Source organism: Carlito syrichta, unplaced genomic scaffold, assembly GCF_000164805.1.
Source record: "Carlito syrichta isolate Samal-C Ts95f unplaced genomic scaffold, Tarsius_syrichta-2.0.1 Scaffold301859, whole genome shotgun sequence".
Lineage (NCBI taxonomy): Eukaryota > Metazoa > Chordata > Mammalia > Primates > Tarsiidae > Carlito > Carlito syrichta.
In genome coordinates, this window is record NW_007245955.1 from 202,108 (window position 1) to 222,233 (window position 20,126).

Sequence of the window (20,126 nt, forward strand, 5' to 3'; positions counted from 1 at the left end):
TGCAACCAAGAGGCGATATCAAATTAGCTGTGCTCTTTGCAAGGAGAAGAGGAAGTGTGCTCATCCTGAGAGTTACTTCTGGGAACTTCAGGGAGAACATATGGAACCCTGGTCTACACAAAGTGACAGATGAAGGATTCAGTCGTGGAGGACCCCTAGAGTAGTGTTAGGACACTTGGATCTTTCCCAAAGGCTTGTGGGCACCAAATTGAGCTGTGTGAGTTGGAGGACCGAGTGAGCACAGTTCTCTCTGTGGAATGTGTTCTGGGGGCCCATGTCCTTAGGGGAGGCCTGTCTGCCTGCTGCTGAAGTCACCCATCTCTCAGCACAGGCAGTCATTTCTCTTGCTCCTCCTGCTGCCAGAAGAGTTTTTCTCATTTCCCCTTCTGCCTTGGAGCACAACAGACATCTGTGGAATGACAGGGCCTTCCTGAGAGGGTGGAGCCAGAGTGATGAGGTCCACACACAGCAGTGAGAGGAAGACACCTTGATGAAACAAGTGAGCACCCAGGCCTTGGTCCCAGTGAAGTTCCCTATTAAGAGGAGTGTGTGACAAAGCCCAATCCCAAGTCTTTTCAATGGCATTAGGAGCCTGAGGGGAGCATCTGGCATTCTGAGGAAGTGACTAGCTGGTGCTATCAGAACATCTAATCCCAGTTGGGTGGGGCCTTGGGTCCAGCTCTCTGCCATAATCTGAGGAATCACGCCTTCCCAGGACATTGGAGAAGCCAACTGGTGCTTTGAGATGCCTAGAACAGCAGATGTCACAGAGGTGTGAAGGGGGCCAAGCCAAAATTTCTGGGTGAGATGTCCAAGGTGCTGGCCTTTCCGGGCATGGTGGCAGCTGGAAGGAAGAGTGCAGCAGCATTCTGCCGCTGCTGGCAAATCTCAGGGGAGTGTGGGAGGTGTCCCAAGATAGCAAGTTAACTTGGATGCGGCTTCTGACCATGTCTCACTCGCAACACTGCAGGCGGAAGAGGAAGTGTTGTCTCAGTTCCTCCTGTTTGCTGCTGTCCTCAGCAGGTCTCTCCTTCTGCTTCCTGTTCTCACAGGTTAGATTTCCCCTAGCTCCTCTCCTTCCTGTGTGAACGCTGAGTTGACTCCACCGAGGGTAAGGGGAGCATCTGGCAGTGGTCACTTTGCTGCAGTCACTGTGTTTTTCGTGAAACAGCACCAAGATTGATCGCACCCTCTCCCCTTCTTAGTGCTGGGGGCTCAGAAGACAGGGATCTTGTCTCTCCGAACCACATCCAGATCATCATCCAGAGTTAACAACACCTGAAATGAGAGGGATAGAGAAACTAAAGGAATGTCCCATCACTGTCACACGAGGTCTCTACTTTCTCTTGAGATTTCCACGGACTGGAAACTGAGTTCCCACACTCACTGTCACGTTTTCCACCGCTCTCTGTAATTCCTTGCTGGTCACAGGCACTAATTACAATGATGCAATTCAGTTGTCAATGAATTCAAATATATGTAAGGATTTATCAAGTGCTGTTCTAGCTGCTGGAGATATAAGTGGGGACAAAAGAGACAAAAATCCCTACCCTCCATGGAGCTTACATTTAAGAGAGGGCTTTAGATGTGAAATAGATGCATGAATGAAATATAGTATGTTAGAGAGTAATATATGCTAAGGATGAATATGAAACTAGGGAGGAAATACAGGAAGTATGTGACAGGGGAGTAAAAAAATATGAGAGGGCAGGGTGTGGTGGCTCATGCCTGTAATCCCAGCACTTTGGGAGGCCAAGGTAGAAGGATTGCTTGAGTTCAGGAGTTCAAGACTAGCCTAGGCTTTCTACAAAGACCTCACCTTTACAAAGATAAAAAAAATAAGCCAGGCGTGGTGGTGCACACCTGTAATCCCAGTTGCTTGGGAGGCTGAGGTGGAAGGATCACCTGAGCCCAGGAGGTTGAGGCTTCAATGAGCTGTGATTGTACCACTGTACTCCAGCCTGGAAGACAGAGTGAGAACCCTAATAAAAAAAAAAAATTTTTTTTTTGATAGGGTGGTCTGGGAAGTCGTTACTTAGAAGGGAACATTTAGGTCAAGACCTAGAGGAAATGAAGTCCTGTTGCACAGAGTATTGCTGCTTAAGAAATGTGCCCTCGGCCGGGCTCGGTGGCTCAGCCTGTAATCCCAGAACTTTGGGAGGCTGAGCCAAGTGGAGTGCCTGAGCCTGCGGGTTCGAGACCAGCCCGGGCAACTTGACAAGACTTTGTCTCTGCAATAAATCAAAAATTATCTGGGCATGGTAGCGCGCACTGTAGTTCTGGCTACTTGGAAGGCTGAGATGGAAGGATCACCGGAGCCCAGCAAGTTGATGCTGGGGGTGGCCGTGAGTGTGCCACTGCACTCCAGCCAGGGGCAATGGAGTGGGACTCCAACTCAGAAAAAAAAAAAAAAAGAAATGTACCCTCCTTCCCTGACCATCGCTCTCCCCACGTGGAATCTTTAGCTCCGCCTTTGCTGTCTCTGTCTCGCTAATAAATAGAATAAAAACCATGAGAGATATTTACACAGATTCGTTCAACCTCCCAAACCAGCCACTAGGGGACAGCCCTGATCCACTCTGAGGTTCCATTGACTGGCCTGAGCCTGCTTAGAGTTGTCACAGCCCCCGGGGCTGTCAACTGAACCTGTGTTCCGGCGACATGGACTTTTAATTTGGAAAAGTCAAAATTAGGATTAAACTGGGAGCTATCATCCAGGGTTGACATAAAGGGCTGCAGCAAAAAACAGAGAAACTATAGGAGAGATTTGAGACAGACTGCTTGGAAGGCAACAGAGGCCTGGTTGCTATCTTGAGCCACTCAAGGAATGTGTAAAATATTTGTAAAATATTCAGTCAGCCTAGAAGAGGAGGAGAAATGTGAGTATGGCATGAGAAGGACTGATTATGTTATCAGAACTTTCCTGAAGCTGTGTGGGTCTAATAACCAATTCAGATCAAACGTGCTGTATAACTTAGGGAAAATAATGGTGCCACTCTGTCTAAAAATATTGAAGAGTAAGAGGAAAGGGAAAACCAAACTCTAACCAAAGGATATAGAGTGTGTGTGTGTGTATCTCTTAATCCTAAGTTTGACTTTTCCAAATTATTATATATATATATAAATAAGAAATAAGATGGTCTGTATATTGAATTCCAATAAGGAGTTGGCAAGGGAAGTTAGAGCAGAATAAAGAAGAGGATGTAAGGAAGAGTAGAAGAGGAAAAAAACAAAAACAAAACAAGAGTACAAGATGTAAAGAGAGAAGAAAATGACAAAAGGATATGGCAAACTCACCAAGAATGAGAAAAACAGAGCAGTCGCAGAGACGAAGTGCCAGATGTCATGGTCGTCGAAGAAATCCAGCAGGACACACTCACGGTTCTTCTCCCGGGATTCAGCTGGGGTTCCCTGGAGGAAGGTGAGGCAGGACACGGGCAAGATTCTCACAGTCCCCTTGCTTAGAGGGCTGAGCATCCGGAAAGCTACAAAATGCTACTAGATGTCTGGCACCAAAAGTTAACTTCCAAGAAGACACACATTCACACAAAAAAACGTGTCTATACAGACCTCAAAAGCACAGTCAACCAAAGAAAAATGGACAAGTGGGATTATACCAAGCTGAAAAGCTTCTGAACAGCAAAAGAAATGATCAGCAGAGTGAAGAGACAAACCCCAGAAGGGGAGAAGATATTTGCAAACTATCCATCTGACAAGGGATTAATAACTAGAATATATTGGGAGCTCCAACAACTCAATAACAACAACAACAACGAAATCAAATAAGCAGGTTACAAAATGGGCAAAAGATCTGAACAGATATTTCTCAAAAGAAGTCATACAAATGACCAACAGTTATGTGAAAAAGTATGCAACATCTTTAATCATTAGAGAAATGCAAATTGAAATCACAATGAGATATCATCTCATCCCAGGAAAAATGGCTTTTATCAAAAGGACAGGGAATAACAGATGCTAATAAGGATGTAGAGAGAAGGGAACCCTTGCACACTGTTGGTGGAAATGTAAATAAGTACAGCCACTATGAAGAGCAGTATGGGGGTGCCTCAAAAAACTAAAAATAGAACTATCATATGCTCCAGCAATCCCAATACTGGGCATATATCTGGAGAAAAGGTAATCCATATCCCAAAGAGAGAACCACACTCCCATGTCTATTGCAGCGCAATTTGCAATAGCTAAAATATGGAATCAACCTAAGTGCCCATCAGTGGATAAATAGTTAAAGAGAATATGGTCCATACACGCAATGGACTATTATTCAGCCGTAAAAAATAATGAAATCCTACTATTTGTAGCAACGTGAATAGGACTGGAAGGTTATTTGAAGTGAAATAAGCCAAGCGCAGAAAGACAAATATTGCATGTTCTCACTCATATTTGGGAGCTAACATAGTGGATCTCATGAAGATAGAGAATAGATGGAGTTACCAGAGGCCAGGAAGGGTAGGGAGGGAGAGAGATGAAGGGTGGAAAAGTGAGTACAAATATATGTATTGGACACTTAAACATGGTAAAGATAGTAAATTTTATATGTATATTTTACTTTAATAAAATCTTTTGAAAATTGCACACAAATGTTCACAGAAGCATCACTCACAATGGCCAAGAAGTGGAAACAACCCAAGTATCCATCAACTGGTGAATGGGTAGAAGGTGTGTGGTCTATCCATACAATGGAATATTCTCAGCAATAAGCAGACATGCTGCAGCATCGCTGAATCTAGGAAACATTGTGCTAAGTGAAAGAAACCAAACTCAAAGGCCACATACGGCTGGTTCCATTGATACGAAACATCCAGAATAAGCAAATATATAGAGGCAAAAGGAAGATTAGTAGTAGCCTAGGGGTAAGGGGTTAGGAAGAAATAAGGAGTGACTGCTAGGTGTGTGAGGTTTTCTTCTGGGGTGATAAAAATGTTCTAAAATTTGTGGTGAAGTCTGTAATGATGAAGAGCTAAGACTTCCTCCCTGCTCTATGCCTGAGATGCAGCACTAATTTTCCAGGCCTCAGCTCTGCTATCTATGAAATGGATGTAATAACTCCTACATCTGGGCATTTGTTGGCGGATGGTGATTATGACAAAGGCAGAGAAGACACACTACTCGAGGTCTCTGCACATGCTAAGCATCCATCGAGACCAAGATCATAATACAACACATAATGAAGATCAAATCTGTGGTCTGTAGTGCTTACCCATTTATGAAGCACTACCCTGAGAATGGTGACCACATGCCAGTCAACGTGCATTTATGTGTGGACATTAAAAAACCACCCCTTTTGGAGAAGTATTTCATTTTAGAGACTGTAAAAAAGATAAAAGCGCTGCCCATCAAAACTGGACTGGATTTTAAAAACGTGTTACATATATATGATGGAATATTACACAGCCATAAATAAGGACAAAATTGTGGGCTTCACAGCAGCTTGGATGGATTTAGAGTCTATAATTCTCAGTGATCTATCACAGAAACAAAGAACTGAGTACCACATGTTCTCACTCATAAGTGAACCCTGATCATTTACCATAATACTATAAGGAAGGGATTGGCAGTAGCCAGATACTGCCGGGGGAGTCGGGGAGCACATGATATCAATAAACGTACTTGATCTCAAACCAGGTGAAGTGGGGACCAAAGGGAGCCCCAAACTTTACATGTATGATGACTACTTGTATATCTAATCTTGAGTTGTACCCCACATCTTTAAAAAAAAAAAGATAAAAAGCAATTGATACATTAAGAGAGGGAGGTAGAAAGGTCAAAAAGATAAAATGGAGGGAGAGATTCTTGGACAAGGAAGGTGTCCCCTTACCTCCCAGCTGCTGAGATTCTGGAAGAAAAAATAAAGGGCGGCAGCCCACAGCACGACGGTGGCCACGATGCAGAAGAGAGGGACGGGGAGGACCTTCTCCGAGCTGCGGAGCTGCCGGGTGAGAAGCAGAGGCCATGCTGGACCCTGGCCTGCGTTTGCCTGAGAGCCTGAGGCTCTGCTGGCTCCAGGGCCCCCTCCTACCTTCATGATGATGTAAAAGGCCAGGTACAGCAGCAGGTTACCGATGAAGATGCCCAGCATGTAGGACGCAAAGTCCTTGGGGCGGTATATCAATCCGAACAAGGCGCTGAGGACACAGGAGAAACGTTGGCGGTCATGGAGGTGGATTTGTAACATTATTGGCTTTTCCACTACTCTGCCCTAATATATTTTTTTTAAGTCCGAGTCTCACACTGTCGCCCAGGCTGGAGTGCAATGGCACGCTCGAGGCCACTGCAGCCTTTGACCTGCTGGGTTCAGGTGATCCTTCCGCCTCAGCCTTCCAAGTAACTGGAACCACAGGCATGTGCCACCACACCCAGCTGATTTTTTGATTTATTGCAGAGATCAGGTCTTGCCATGTTGCTCAGGCTGGTCTCGAACCCCTGAGCTCAGGCAGTCCTCTCATCTCTGCCTCTCAAAGTGCTGGGATTACAGGCTTGAGCCACCTCATCCATTTGCATTTGTTTGTTTATTTGTTTAGGAGTTGAGGCCTCACTCTGCTACCCAGTGTAATCATAGCTCTAATTCCTGGGCTCAAGTGGCCTCCTTCCTTAGCCTATCAAGTAGCTAGGACTACACGTCTGTACCACCATGCCTGGCTCATTAAAAAATTTTTTTTTGTAGAGATGAGGGTCTCACTACGTAGCCCAAACCTCAGCCACCTAAAGCACTGGGATTACAGGTGCAAGTCACTGTGTCAGCACATATAAGTAATTTTTAATTTATTATGTCTTCTTCAGAGTATTCACTTCTAACTAGGTAAAGTTCCCATTAGGTGAATGTACTGTAAACAATTATCTTTCCTGTTTGGTAAAAATGAAATATTTTTCCACACTCTTCAGTTTTTCACTACTGTAAGGAACATTGCAATGAATAAATGAATACATTAAGACATATTGGGCTTTTTTTTTTCTTTTAAAATTAATTCCTTGGAATAGATTGCTAGAAGTAGAATTATCTCCAAAATTGGCTTGACACATTGCTACCTGTCCATGGTTTTTAAATTAATCCTGAAATTTATTTTGATTGCGGTTTAGCTTTAATTTTGTTCCAATTGTCTATTCAGTGATAACAAACCCTTTATTATATAACTCTTCCTTGTCTCCTTGATTAGGAATTATTATTATTATTATTATTATTATTATTATTTTTGAGTTGGAGTCTCACTCTGTCGCCCAGACTGGAGTGCAGTGGCCGCTCCCGGCCACCGCAGCCTTGACCTGCTGGGCTCCGGCGATCCTTTTGCCTTAGCCTTCCGAGCAGCCAGAATTACAGGCGCACGCTACCACACCCGGCTGATTTTTTTTTTATTTATTGTAGAGATGAGGTCTTGCCTACCCAGGTGGGTCTCGAACCCGTGGGCTCAGGCAATCCACTCACCTCAGCCTCCCAAGGCGTGGGATTACAGGCTGAGCCACCGAGCCCAGCTAGGAATTATTTTTAATAAATGCACCTTCACACACATATTTTTAAAATATATTCGCCTCTATCTCTATCTAGTTGGGTTTGTGTCCTCTCCATTCTAATGTACTGACTTATATTTCCGTTTTCTAATTTTGGATCAGTGTCTCACTGTTTTATTATGGCTTTATAATATATTAGATTATCTGATTGGGCTAGCCTGTACCAGTCTATTTGGTAGCCACATATGGCTATTTAACTTCAAATTAATTAAAATTTCATAAAATTGAAAATCCAGTTCCTCAGTCCCACTATTCGGATTTCAAGTTCACAATATCCATGTGCTAACAGTGACTGTACTGGACAGGGCATGTGGAACACTCTTACATCATTCCGGAAGTACTACTAGGTCATGTGGGACTAGTCACTACACCCTTTTGCCCCTCCTTCCTTCTGTTCTTCTTTTTCAAAGATCCTTGAGAATTTTGCCTGATTAGACAAACATATTTTAGAATACAATTCTAGTAACTTAATTACAATTTTAATTCTAAATTTATACATTAACCTGAGAAAGAATATCTTTGTAATGGTTAATCTTCTCACCCAGGCCTGCGTTTAGCTACATTTTCCTTTATGTCTCCTAATTGGGTAATTAAGTTTTCTACAGAAAGATTCTGCACATTCTCTCAAAACTTATTCCTAAGTATTTCAAGTGTAAAGCTGTTATTAATGGACTTTTTATTCATTTTTAATTCCAACTGAGTTTGTTCTACATAATATAGAAATTTTCTCCTCCCAGATTTTGAAATCAGCATACCAACAAATTTTTGTATATCTTTTTCTCAGACCTACCATTCATTTAGCATTTTGCCATATTTGCTTTATCCTCTCTCTCTATCTCTCTTTACGTTTATATTTGCATCATATATACATACAACTCTCTCGTATATGTAAGTACACACACACACACACACACACACACACACACACACACACACACACACTTAGTAAGAAAGAGAAATTTCTACAGAAAAGAATGCCTACTGGGTAACCTGTAGGGAAAGTTCCATAAAAGAGTCTAAAACTATGTTGCATTTTTGCAATTATTGGCATAGCATCTATCTATCTATCTACCTATCTATCCATCCATCTTATCTATACACATATATTTAATATGTTTTGATGTTTGTCTTGTTGAGCAAATGATTCAATGCATCAATGCTTTAGGACAAGCTGTGATTGGTACACAAGAGTGTCCTACCACCTTCTTTCCAGGAGGAAAAATATCTTTATCCAAGTCTCTAGGACAAGGAGTCCTACCTTCTTAATTTCAGATTTCTTTGTAAAAATGACAGTCATGGAAAAATAAACCACAGTATTACAGAAATTAATAAAGACAAAAACATTAATAAAGACTACTTACAAGGAACAGTTAACCAGATTCCCCACAACAAGCAACACCATTCTATCCTGGAAAAAAGGAAAGACAATGTCAAATGAGAGGTTGTACACACTAATTTTCTTTTATACTTCTAGCCTAGCGAAAGCATCAACTATGGAAAAACAATTGCCTTGGTGAAAACAATTGTCTATGGTTCTAGGAAAGCCTTGCCAATGTTCCTCCACAAGGACTAAGTGGCTTATGACTGCAAACAGACTTGACTTTGTCCCTGTAAAAGAAAATGTGGTAAGCAAAGCAGGACCGTGACTGTTTTTCCCCACTGTTTGCTGGAGCTGGACACCTGGACCCACTTCTTAGTGAGGAGGCTGGAGGTGTGTGCTATTACTTAGCAGTTAAAAGAATTCTGTCACTGGTGCTATGTGATGGAGGACTGTTTCTCTGGATTGTGCTACTTGGTAGTCTCTATTGCAAGTCTTAGGACCAATCTGGAGGGAGTTAGTTTTGTACCCATTCCTCTGCCTCCAAGAAGTTCCTGCAAATCCCAGGCTCCTGGTCTGTACAGCACACAGTCTTTACACTAACACTGCTGGGTAGGGGAGAAAATGGAGGGGAAATATCCATCTTAAAGAACAGTCGCTCTGATGAGATTTATTCACAATTTGTTCCTGTTCCTTTGCATATGACTTAAAACTTTTAGGTGAGATTTTATTATATTTTAGTTTGCATAGTCACTCATCTACTATTTAAAAGTAGTGTTTTTGTTTTTTTTTTTTTTGGTTTTGCAGGTGATTCATCCAATCTGAAGGAAATATCTTCATTAAAAAACACATTGCCAGGTGCAGTGGCTCGCGCCTGTAATCCCAGCACTTTGGAAGGCGGAAGCAAGAGGATTGCCTGAGTCCAGATATTTGAGACCAGCCTGGACAACCTGGCGAGACTTCGCCTCTGCAATAAAATTAAAAAATTAGCTGGGCATGCTGGCTTGTGACTGTAGTTCCAGCTACCTGGAAGGCTGAGGCAGAAGGATTGCCTGAACCCAGGAGGTCGAGGCTGTCGTGGCTGTGAGCATGCCACTGCACTCCAGCCTGGGTGACAGAGTGAGACTTTGACTCAAAAAACAAAACAGAACAAAACAAAAACAACATACTAATTCATCTATTAGCATGACCAAAGTCCAAAACACTGACAACATCAAATACTGGGGAGGATGTGGAACAACAGGAACTCTCAGTCTTTGCTGGTGGGACTGTGAGGTGGTCTAGTCATTTTGGAAGAGAGTTTGGAAGCTGTTCACAAAACTAAACATATGCTTACCATCCAATCCAGCAATAAATACCTCTCCTTGGTGTTTACCCAAAGGAGCTGAAAATATATGTCCACACAAAAACCTGCACACGAATGTTATAGTGGCTTTATTCATAATTACCTAAACTTGGAAGCAACCAAGATGTTCTTCAGTAGGTGAATACATAAACTGTGGCACATCCAGACAATGAAATATTATTCACTGCTAAAAAGAAATGAGCTATCAAGCCATGAAAAGACAAAGGAAACTTAAATGCATATTACTAAATGAAAGAAGCCAATATGAAAAGACTACATCCTACATGATTCCAATAATGTGACATTTTGGAAAAGGCAAAACTGTAGAGACAGTGGAAAGATCAGTGGTTGCCAGAGGTTAGGAGGGAGTGAGAGTTGAATCAATAAAGCACAGAGGATTTTTATTTGTTTGTTTGTTTTTTGGTTTTTGGGGGGTTGGAGTCTCACTCTGTTGCCCAGGCTGGAGTGCAGTGGCACACTCAAGGTCACCCCAGAGTCAACCTGCTGGGCTCCTGCGATCCTTCCACCTCAGCCTTCCAAGTAGCCAGAACTACAGGTGCACGCTACCATGCCCAGCTAATTGTTTTGATTTATTGTAGAGATGAGGTCGCCAAGTTGCCCAGTCTGGTCTTGAACCTGCGGGCTCAGGCCATCCTCTCATCTCAGCCTCTCAAAGTGCTGGGATTACAGACTTGAGCCACTGCGCCCGGCCTGTACAGAGGATTTTTTAGGGCAGTCAAACTATTCTGTATAATACTGTAATAGTAGATACATGATGTTATACATTTGTCAAAACCCGAAAATGTACAACAGCAAGGATGAACTCTAATATATTGTCAGGCGTGGATTGCGTGATAATGATATGTCAGTGTAAGCTCATCAGTTGTTATCACTGTACCACACTGGTATGGGATGTCAAAATGGGGAAGTTGTGTGTGTGGGGGGGGCGGGCAGAGGGTATGTGGGAAATCTCTGTACCTGCTACTCCATTTTGCTGTGTACCTAAAGCTACTCTAAAATATTGACTGGGGTGGTGGCTCACGCCTGTAATCCCAACACTTTGGGAGGCTAAGGTGAGAGGATTGCTTGAGCCCAGGAGTTCGAGACAAGCCTGGGCAACACAGTGAGATTTCATCTCTATGAAAAAAATATGTATATATATAATATAATAAAAAATAAAGTTTGTTTAGACAAAAAGAAAGCCTGCATAAATTAATGTAAAAAACAAATGAACAAAAACATAACTTGTCCCTCCTGATTCACTTACCTCTCAAAATATTCAGATCCTAATAGGCTATTTCATTCTCACCTGAATAAAGCCCTCCAGCCTCGATTCCCTTAAGTGTATAGTGCCTATATCTCCTGTCCAAGTTCCCGAGGGATATTTCTCTAGAATATCCCTCTAGAGGGAATAGTTCTATAAGGAATAGTCTCATATTCCTTTATGTAAAAGTCCTTCTAGTTATAAAGGATTAGTGGGGACTTACTCAATTCCTGTGTGCCAGGCCATGAGAGTATCACTAGTTCTGACCTCAGTACTGTATAAAGGCTCGGGTAGTGGGCTCGGAGGAGGTAAGTAGCCTTCCCAAGGTCAATGGCCAGTGACCCAGCACAGAGCCGGGACTAGGGCCCTGATCTCTGGGATCCGTGTAGAAATATATAATTAGAATATATATTGAAAATTGTAAGGGCAAACTTTTAAAAGTATATTTCAACCATTAAGCAATAACCACAGTTTAAAAAGAATACTTGTTCATTGTAAAAATTAAGCAATAAAGAAATGCATAATGTGAAAGTAAAGCTCCTGAATGAAAGTGATCAGAGTGACCACAGGTCCCTGTTTGCTCGGGATGGTCCTGGTTTACGCCTGCTGTCCTGGTGTAATTATTAATCATACGCTCTTTCACGAGCACAAGGGCACCTCTTGGATGATTATTTATAAGGACACTCTGTCTTGATCTTCCCCCACAGCAATGATCACTGTTTCACAGTTGGATATGCATGTTGTCTTTCGTTATATACTAGCAAGTATTTTGTTTACAAAAATGGGACCACCCTCATTTGCCTTTTATGAAAAAGAAAAAGCAACATGCTCCTTCCCCCACTAACTGTATCTCAGCCACACTGGGCCATCTGGTCCTCTTGATTTAGGGAGTCCTGAGTGACTGTCCTGAAACACGCTCCCTCCTATTTTTCCCCTACTTTCTGGGAGAAGGCCAAGGAACACAGGAGCATACACGTACCATATACAGAGGTCGGCTACACTGCTGGACACAGTCCGTGTAGAACACCATGGCAGCCCGCTGGAAAATTCCCAAATCTGTTGATAACACAATTGCATGGTGAGAAGGCTTAGTCAGTGAAAATACAAATACTCCGAGGTGGCCTAAGCTTTTGGGACCAAGGTAATGTGGTCTTCATTTCGTTAAAATGCATTAGAATGCTTTGCACCTAATAGGTGAGCAATAAATATTTGCTTTTAAAAATGGCTTTTTCATAGAGGGGGTGCCACATCTGTGCATAATACGACAGGCAAGCAAGACAGACACTAGCAACAAGCACAAATAACACAGGTAGCTGGCCAACCCTTGTTCTGTCTCCTTCAGCCATGCGTTCCTTTGTTTATAGTTTACTCTGGTGTTTCCTTTATAGCAGCAATGTTATGGGTCCCTCAAATCTACCTTAAAACATCTGCTCTCCCCAGAGGATGGGAAGTCTTAGCTTGAAAACTTTTGAATCTGTATTTCTCATTGTGGTTATGAATTAGTAAGAACAGAACCAAGGGATACTGGGCTACCGAGCATGTTCAGAAGACCTATCTGCACTAAAACAAGAATCAAAAGAGTGTAAGTTAAGATGGGAGAAAAAGACAGGAAAAGGTTTGTTTTTTTTAAATGCAATTTTAAAAGGATGATATGGAATGTTGTGTGTGTGCGTGTTATTGGTTACATGAACAGTCAGGGTCAAAGGCAAGCTGTCTTTCTGTGAACCTTCCGTACCACAGACATCAAATGCAAGTCTGAGTCTGCTGAAGCAAGCACTTCAGAGAGTGTGGATCCCAGCTCGGTTGTGAATGCTTGTTCCTCGTGAAGGTTACCCATGCAGTCAATTTAACCAGGAGGGAGAGGCCTGTCCCTGTGACAGCCCAGAGGAGGTGCACAGCAGGCGGGGTGGGAGTGCAGCCTCCCCTCTCAGCCTTGTTTTGGCTGCCTCCTCTCATGGAACCTGCCCAGCCTAGAAGGGGGTATTCAGGGAATAGAGCTGGCAGGCCAGCCAGATGGGTCGCTCTGATAAGGAAACAATCTGGAACTCTGAGAAGGGTGGCTGAACATTACCTGTGTCAGATACATCTGAATCAGGAGGAAGCAGAGGAGAGATGAGAAAAAAAAAGGTTTGTAAGAAAGGAAACACACAAGTAAACTACTGCTCATTTTATTGTTTCTCAAGATGGATAACTTTAATTTTGTTTTCGAATTCTAAAAGTAATGTCTGCTCATCAAAAAGAATACAGAATCTTTGCCTGTCTCAAACATTCAGAAGTTAGCTATTCCTCAAAAAAAGAGTTAAAGACTCTTTTCTCTCACTGTCTACTTTTGTGCACCACCTGCAATTTGTAATCCATCTTCTCTCGTGAGCAACCCCCAAGGTCTTTTTCCAAGGCTCTTGGGAGCATGGGACACAGTAGTGGTCTGGGCTATTGACTCTCTGGCTTTCTGTCCTATTTATGAAATGTTCTGTCTTATCACTGCTGCCTTTCCTGTGTCCACATTTATTTTCTTGTGTAGCCTGAAGGGCCTCAAGAAAGGAGTATGTGGCTAGAAGGCAAAGGCAGTTTAGGAAATGGGTAGAGATATTGGAGTTGGCTGATCTACCGTCCACTAATTGCACTTCCTTCTTTTGGACTACATTTAGACACAATCATTGCCACAAGGAAATAGAAAGTTTTCTTTTGGATTTTAGTACATCTGTAACCTCCTGAGGAAGACTCTCTGGGTACTGACATTGAAAATATTCATTTTGCCAGGCTCAGTGGCTCAGCCTGTAATCCCGTGCCTTGGGAGGCCGAGGTGAGTGGCTTGCCTGAGTCTGCGGGTTCAAGTCCCGCCTGGGCAACTTGGCGAGACCTCATCTCTACAATAAATGAAAAAATCAGCCGGGCGTGGTAGCGCGCACCTGTAGTTCCAGCTACTCGGAAGGCTGAGGCGTAAGGATCGCCGGAGCCCGGCAGGTTGAGGCTGCGGCGGCCGGGAGTGGCCACTGCACTCCAGTCTGGGCAATGGAGTGAGACTCCGACTCAAAAAAAAAAAAAAGAAAATATCCATTTGAACTATACATGACTGTCTTCCCTTTGCCCTGCTAGAGCTGCTTGCCAGGATGCTCCTGCACTGTGCTGAAGAGGCTGGCCTGTGCGGAAGACATCAGTGGATTCTCTTACTCTTCTTAGATTAGGACAATGGGTAGCCCCAGGAGGAGACTGCAGAAACAAAGGAAGGAGAGTGAGCTCAGAGGACTTGTTTTCCTGGTGCTCTCACTGTGAGGTTGCCTCAGGCTGGCTGCCTCTGTCAATGAAAGATCACCGCTCCTTTCGGGAGGGACTTCCTCTCCAGGGCTCTCTCCTTCCACATTTTGGTAACCAATTCCTTCTGTCTTTCTGGGTTTGTGGATGGTAAAAGCCTCGCTGCTAATCCTGGATTACCATGCTACCTACTTCATTCTCCTCTACCCCACTCATATCTTGTGAATAGTTCCTTTGTAAAAAAGAAAAAAAAAATTCTCCTCAATCTTTATGGACCAGAGGTAAAAAGGAAAGAGGGGCAGGGGCTGGGAACCACTCTCCTGCACAGCTATGTTGTGGAGTGTTTTCTCTTGGGACCAAGACATCTTTTTCCTGTTGGGACCTTGACAAATTATTATATAACCACAGCATAATATGTTAAATCTCACCTCTTTTAAATGGTAAAGTATCTTCATATTGCATGAAGCAAAGGTGGTATAAATATATGAAAGCTCCTCTGTGTGTTGGTAATCATGACCACTGCATGTATCTGTATTCAAGTTTATTTTTCCAACTCTGGGAGAAACCAGGACAACAATGCTCCTAATTATTTTCCTTTTGAAAGCTTGTATGATTTCACTCACCAGAGTGCCATGCCAAATGTTCTACATAACTACTAATGTAACTGGGAGATTTGGAGGTACACTGGCTATGTTCATGCCAAAAATGAATCCCCTGACCATGACAAGAGGTAAAAACTGAACTGTGAAAATGCACAACTGTTTTATTCCATCTTCTAGTCATAATGCCATTTGTTTATGTAGAATTGCTCTGAGACTTGGGCAAGAGGGGTCTCATATTTTAAGAGGGCCATTATTCCCTTATGAGTGAGAAGTCTTCAGAACAAGAGGACTACTCTTTTCTCTTTTAGACCTGGACCCCAGAACTTGCTGCCAGATGGCTCTGAGCCTGCATCAAGGCCTCTAAAGCTCCCTTCCCTTGTCTGTCTTCTGAGGGTAGATGGTACCATGAGTGTGCACCTCTGGAGGCAAGGAATGGTCAAGTGGTGCCTATCTGTGGGAGAGGTGGATGGACACTGGACATTGTGCAGGGGTGTCCACAGGCACACTGTGAGGCTCCTTAAGACACAGGACAGAAGCTGGGCATGGTGACTGATGACTATAATCCCAGCACTCCAGCAAGGCGAGGCTGCGGTGGTCGGGCGCGGCCACTGCACTCCAGTCTGGGCGACAGGGTGAGACTCCAACTCAAAAATAAATAAATAAATAAATAAAAATATAATCCCAGCACTTTGGGAGGCAGAGGCGAGAGGACTGCCTGATTCCAGGGGTTCAAAACCAGCTCGGGCAACTTGGTGAGACATCATCTCTACAATTAATCAAAAAGTTAGCCAGGCGTGGTAGCGTGTGGCTGTGGTTCCAGGTACTTGGAAGGCTGAGGCAAAAGGATCACCTGAGCCCAGCAGGTCAAGGCTGCAGTGGCTGCGAGCGTGCTACTGCACTTCATCCTGGGCAACAGAGTGAGATTCTGACTAAAAAAAAGGACACAAGAAAGAACCAGAGGTAGGAAGAAAAGAGGGTTGCATTTTAGAGTGTTCGCTCTTGAGACCAAGCATTCTAAATTTGAACATGGGTCTTCTAATGAAAGCATAGTATATTTACTATTTTGTCTTCTTTTCTTTGTTTTTTCTTTCATGTATGTAATAACTTTTTAGTCTGCCTTATGACTGTGAAATTCTTACACATATGACATGCAGGCTTTAATTTTTTACTCTAGCTCTGGATTCCGCACATATTAAGGCTGGACCTATGTTTATAAATAATAATTTGCCTTGAAATATACAAATGAATATTTAAGTCTGACTTCCTGGACTTTGAAATGATTTGATACATTTATTTATTTATTTTATTTATTTATTTTTTGAGTTGGAGTCTCACTGTCACCCAGACTGGAGTGCAGTGGCCACTCCCGGCCACCGCAGCCTCGACCTGCTGGGCTCTCGCGATCCTTCTGCCTCAGCTTTCCGAGTAGCCGGAATTATAGGCGCGCGCTACCACACCCGGCTGATTTTTTTGATTTACTGTAGAGATGAGGTCTCGCTGCCCAGGCGGGTTTCGAACCCGCGGGCTCAGGCAATCCACTCACCTCAGCCTCCCAAAGGCGCGGGATTACAGGCTGAGCCACTGAGCCCGGCTGATACATTTAAATGCTCAAAAACAGCTTGAATTTGCTCCCATGTGTGACAACTGATCAACAGCAGATCACAAGCTGATTTCTGAAGAACGTTTGGTGCTCCCTGATAAATTCACACTGTTGGAAGAGGCGTTCTGCCTCTTAGATTGGCAAATTGTTCTCAAAAAGTTCCAGCCCTAGAATCTGAAAACATATCATTCCTTCTTTACAACCACTGAGCACAGTTAGAGAAATACTTTTTCAAATACCATAAAGCAAAAAATGTTCTGTAGTGGAACTAGTGGTATTATGATCATGACCATTCTCCAAATGCAGTGTCAAAGTTTGGTGAGTTATAAAGTGTTTGCGTCTAGGAACTGGAGGTAGTCTCAGTTCCAAGGTGTGACAAGCTTCATTTGCAGCTGAAAATAGAACTAGTGATAATAGCTTATTGCAGTCCTATAAGAGAGAGGAAGCTCTTGCACACAATATCTGCTATTACCACAGCACAGAATTCAGAGCACATGTTCATGGTGACACCTTCATTTAGGATAAGTGAAGGCAATGTCTGCTTTACCATGGTAAGTTGGTCCATGTGTTTAGAATAGAAGAACAGTGACTCACCTATCTTGAAACGCCCCATGTAGTAGATCTGGGTGCTGAGGGCCAGAGAGGCCAGAACGTGAACTGCAGAGAAGATGACCCAGAACCACAGGTCATTTTTCCCAAACACCTAGGAGTAAAGATGGAGGTTATCTTCCTTTGTATTTTTTCCCAGAGAACCCAACTAAAATCATTCTATCTCTCACGTATGCATGAGGAGTCAAAAACTGAGCTGAGGGTGCATTTTACCCCCTTTCTTGGAACTCTTGGATCTCACTGTACAACAGGCAGGAAAAAGAATTTGACTAGCCAGCCAAATGAAACAGAGAAGAGAAGAAATAGGGAGGTAGCTGGACAGCAATGGTGAAGGGACAATAGGGCTACAGTTGGGGCTAATGCACTTCAAATAACTGAAAACAGCCAAAGCTTGTCGCCCATGCATGTTTCGAAAGTGACTTCTGTTCTTTCAGGTCAGTCTCTCCAATCTGCTTGTACATGTCTATTCTTATTTCACACGAGTCAGGCCCCGATTTCATGTTATAACTATCCAGGGGTAGTTGGACAGTTGCCTACTACATTATTAAAAATAACCAACCAAATAATGAAGTCAAAGTCTACCATGAATGGATCGGTGATGAGAGTGTATCATGAACTGAGATTATGGCTCATCCAAACCCATTCACCTGAGGTCCAGCAAACAAACAAAAACAGGCCTCTCAAGAGGGCGCTTTTCGAGAGCCAGATGGAAGATGGGTAGAGAGGGACGCACCACTCCGAGGACGGTGAGCATGATGACCACAGCAAAGGAGGCATAGGCAGAGTAGGCACTAGCGTTGATGTCCGGGTGACGGGTCTGGTAGAGCTTCAGCATACAGAGGCCCGCGATCATATACATGAAGGAGGTGTCTGGGGACCCAGAGAAGGAGCTGAGACCATCAGGATTCAGTAGGCAACAGACTGGTGACACTTTCTAGATTATTCTTTAGCCTCTGAGCATCCCCTCACTGAAGTCCACGAACTTCAGTCAATGGACTATGTGCTGCCCTCAGACTGTGGAGACCTCCGACATGTCAGCCTCCCTAGGCTCATTCTATAGGCAGACCTCACATACTCCACTTCTAAACCCCTTTGAGAGGCTGGGCGCAGTGGCTCACGCCTATAATCCTAGCACTTTGGGAGGCCGAGGTGAGAGGACTTCCTGAGTCTACAGGTTCGAGACCAGCCTGAGCAACCTGGGCAATATCTACCCTCATCTCCACAACAAATCAAAAAATTAGCCAGGCATGGTGGTGCATGCTTGTAGTTCCAGCTACTGGAAAGCTGAGGTGGAAGGCTCACCTGAGCCCAGTAGGTTGAGGCTGCGATAGCCGTGAGCATGCCACTGCCCTCCAGCCTAGGCAACAGAGTGAGACTCCAACTCAAAAATAAAAAATAAAAAAATTTTTTAAAAAAACGCTTTGAGGTCGCTCTTAGTCCATAGAAGAAAAGCATCCAATATAATATCCAATCCAATTCCTCTTTCACAGAAGAATAAGTATCTGATAGGATAAATAATTGACCATCCCTACTTGCAGGGGTATTTACATTTTAAACACTGGTGTTCAATAACAGTAACAAAAGGGTCCATAATGATAATAGTTTAGGCAGTGTGACAATAAAATGAGTCCCAGATGGATGTGGGAGCTCGTCCTCAGCACCCTGAAATATAACCACATTGATTACTACACATACATAGCTTTAAAACCTAGTGTTAAAAAACAGCCAGAAATTTAATGTAATTTGGTTGAATTAGAATTATGAAAATGCAAATTAAGTTAACAATGCAATACCCTATACTACTTAAAAATTAGCAAAAAATTTAAATATCTATCATTAGCAAATATTAGTAGTGATGGGGGAATGGGAACTCACACAGCTAGTGGGAATGCAAATTAATGCTCTGGAGAGACATTTGTTAGTTTTTGGAAGCTGCACTAATCAAATGACTTAATTCTACTTCTAGGTACCTCGAGGAACCTCTCTCACTTGCCCACAAAGAGACATACACAAGGATGTTCATTGTAGCATTGTCTGTAATAGCGAAATATTGACAACATCAAAATGTTGTTCAATGGAGGAACTGATAAATGTGATATACTTTTATTATAGAATATGATAATCCTTAAAAATGATTGAACTATTAATACATGTCCTTGATTCAATATTGAAAAATCTTGAAAATATACTGTTAAATGAAGAAAGAAGGTTGCAGAACACAGTGTGCTACACTAATATTAATTTGCTATATACAGCCGACCTATAAAAACAAACTGGAAGGATAAATACCAAATTAATCATAGTTGTTGCCTCTGGGGAAGGAGGGAGAGGATAAGTTTGGGAACTGTTTCAAAACAGGACCTCAACTTTATCACCATGTTTTATTTCTCAAACAGCAGATCTAAGGTAAATATTTTTAAATGTTTACATTTGTTCATTCTAGGTGGTGAACTATGGTTCTCTTTAGTTTTCTCTATTTCAAATGTTTTCTGTCAGGCATGGGGGCTCACGCCTGTAATCCCACCACTTTGGAAGGCAGAGGCAAGAGGATTGCCTGAGCCCAGTGGTTCAAAACCAGCCTGGACAACTTGCAGAAACTTTGTCTCTAAAATAGA

At 43.0% G+C, this 20,126-nt stretch overlaps 1 protein-coding gene across 5 annotated transcripts in view; it reads right to left on the minus strand.

Annotated features, from left to right (window-relative positions):
• Positions 1-433: 433 nt before the first annotated feature.
• SIDT1 (SID1 transmembrane family member 1) overlaps positions 434-20,126 on the minus strand; it is a 69,220-nt gene continuing 49,527 nt past the window's right edge. For 3 of the 5 annotated variants that reach the window (XM_021711097.1, XM_021711096.1, XM_021711093.1), the window contains 9 exons: positions 18,245-18,381; positions 17,497-17,605; positions 13,520-13,534; positions 12,428-12,504; positions 8,883-8,929; positions 6,038-6,143; positions 5,837-5,947; positions 3,298-3,411; positions 434-1,278 (listed from right to left, as the gene is read on the minus strand). In XM_021711097.1, coding sequence (XP_021566772.1) covers positions 1,216-1,278; positions 3,298-3,411; positions 5,837-5,947; positions 6,038-6,143; positions 8,883-8,929; positions 12,428-12,504; positions 13,520-13,534; positions 17,497-17,605; positions 18,245-18,381 — 779 coding nt within the window. In that variant the 3' untranslated portion in view covers positions 434-1,215. The remainder of the gene's footprint in view (positions 1,279-3,297; positions 3,412-5,836; positions 5,948-6,037; positions 6,144-8,882; positions 8,930-12,427; positions 12,505-13,519; positions 13,535-17,496; positions 17,606-18,244; positions 18,382-20,126) is intronic. The other 2 variants (XM_021711094.1, XM_021711095.1) reach the window with 1 other exon arrangement.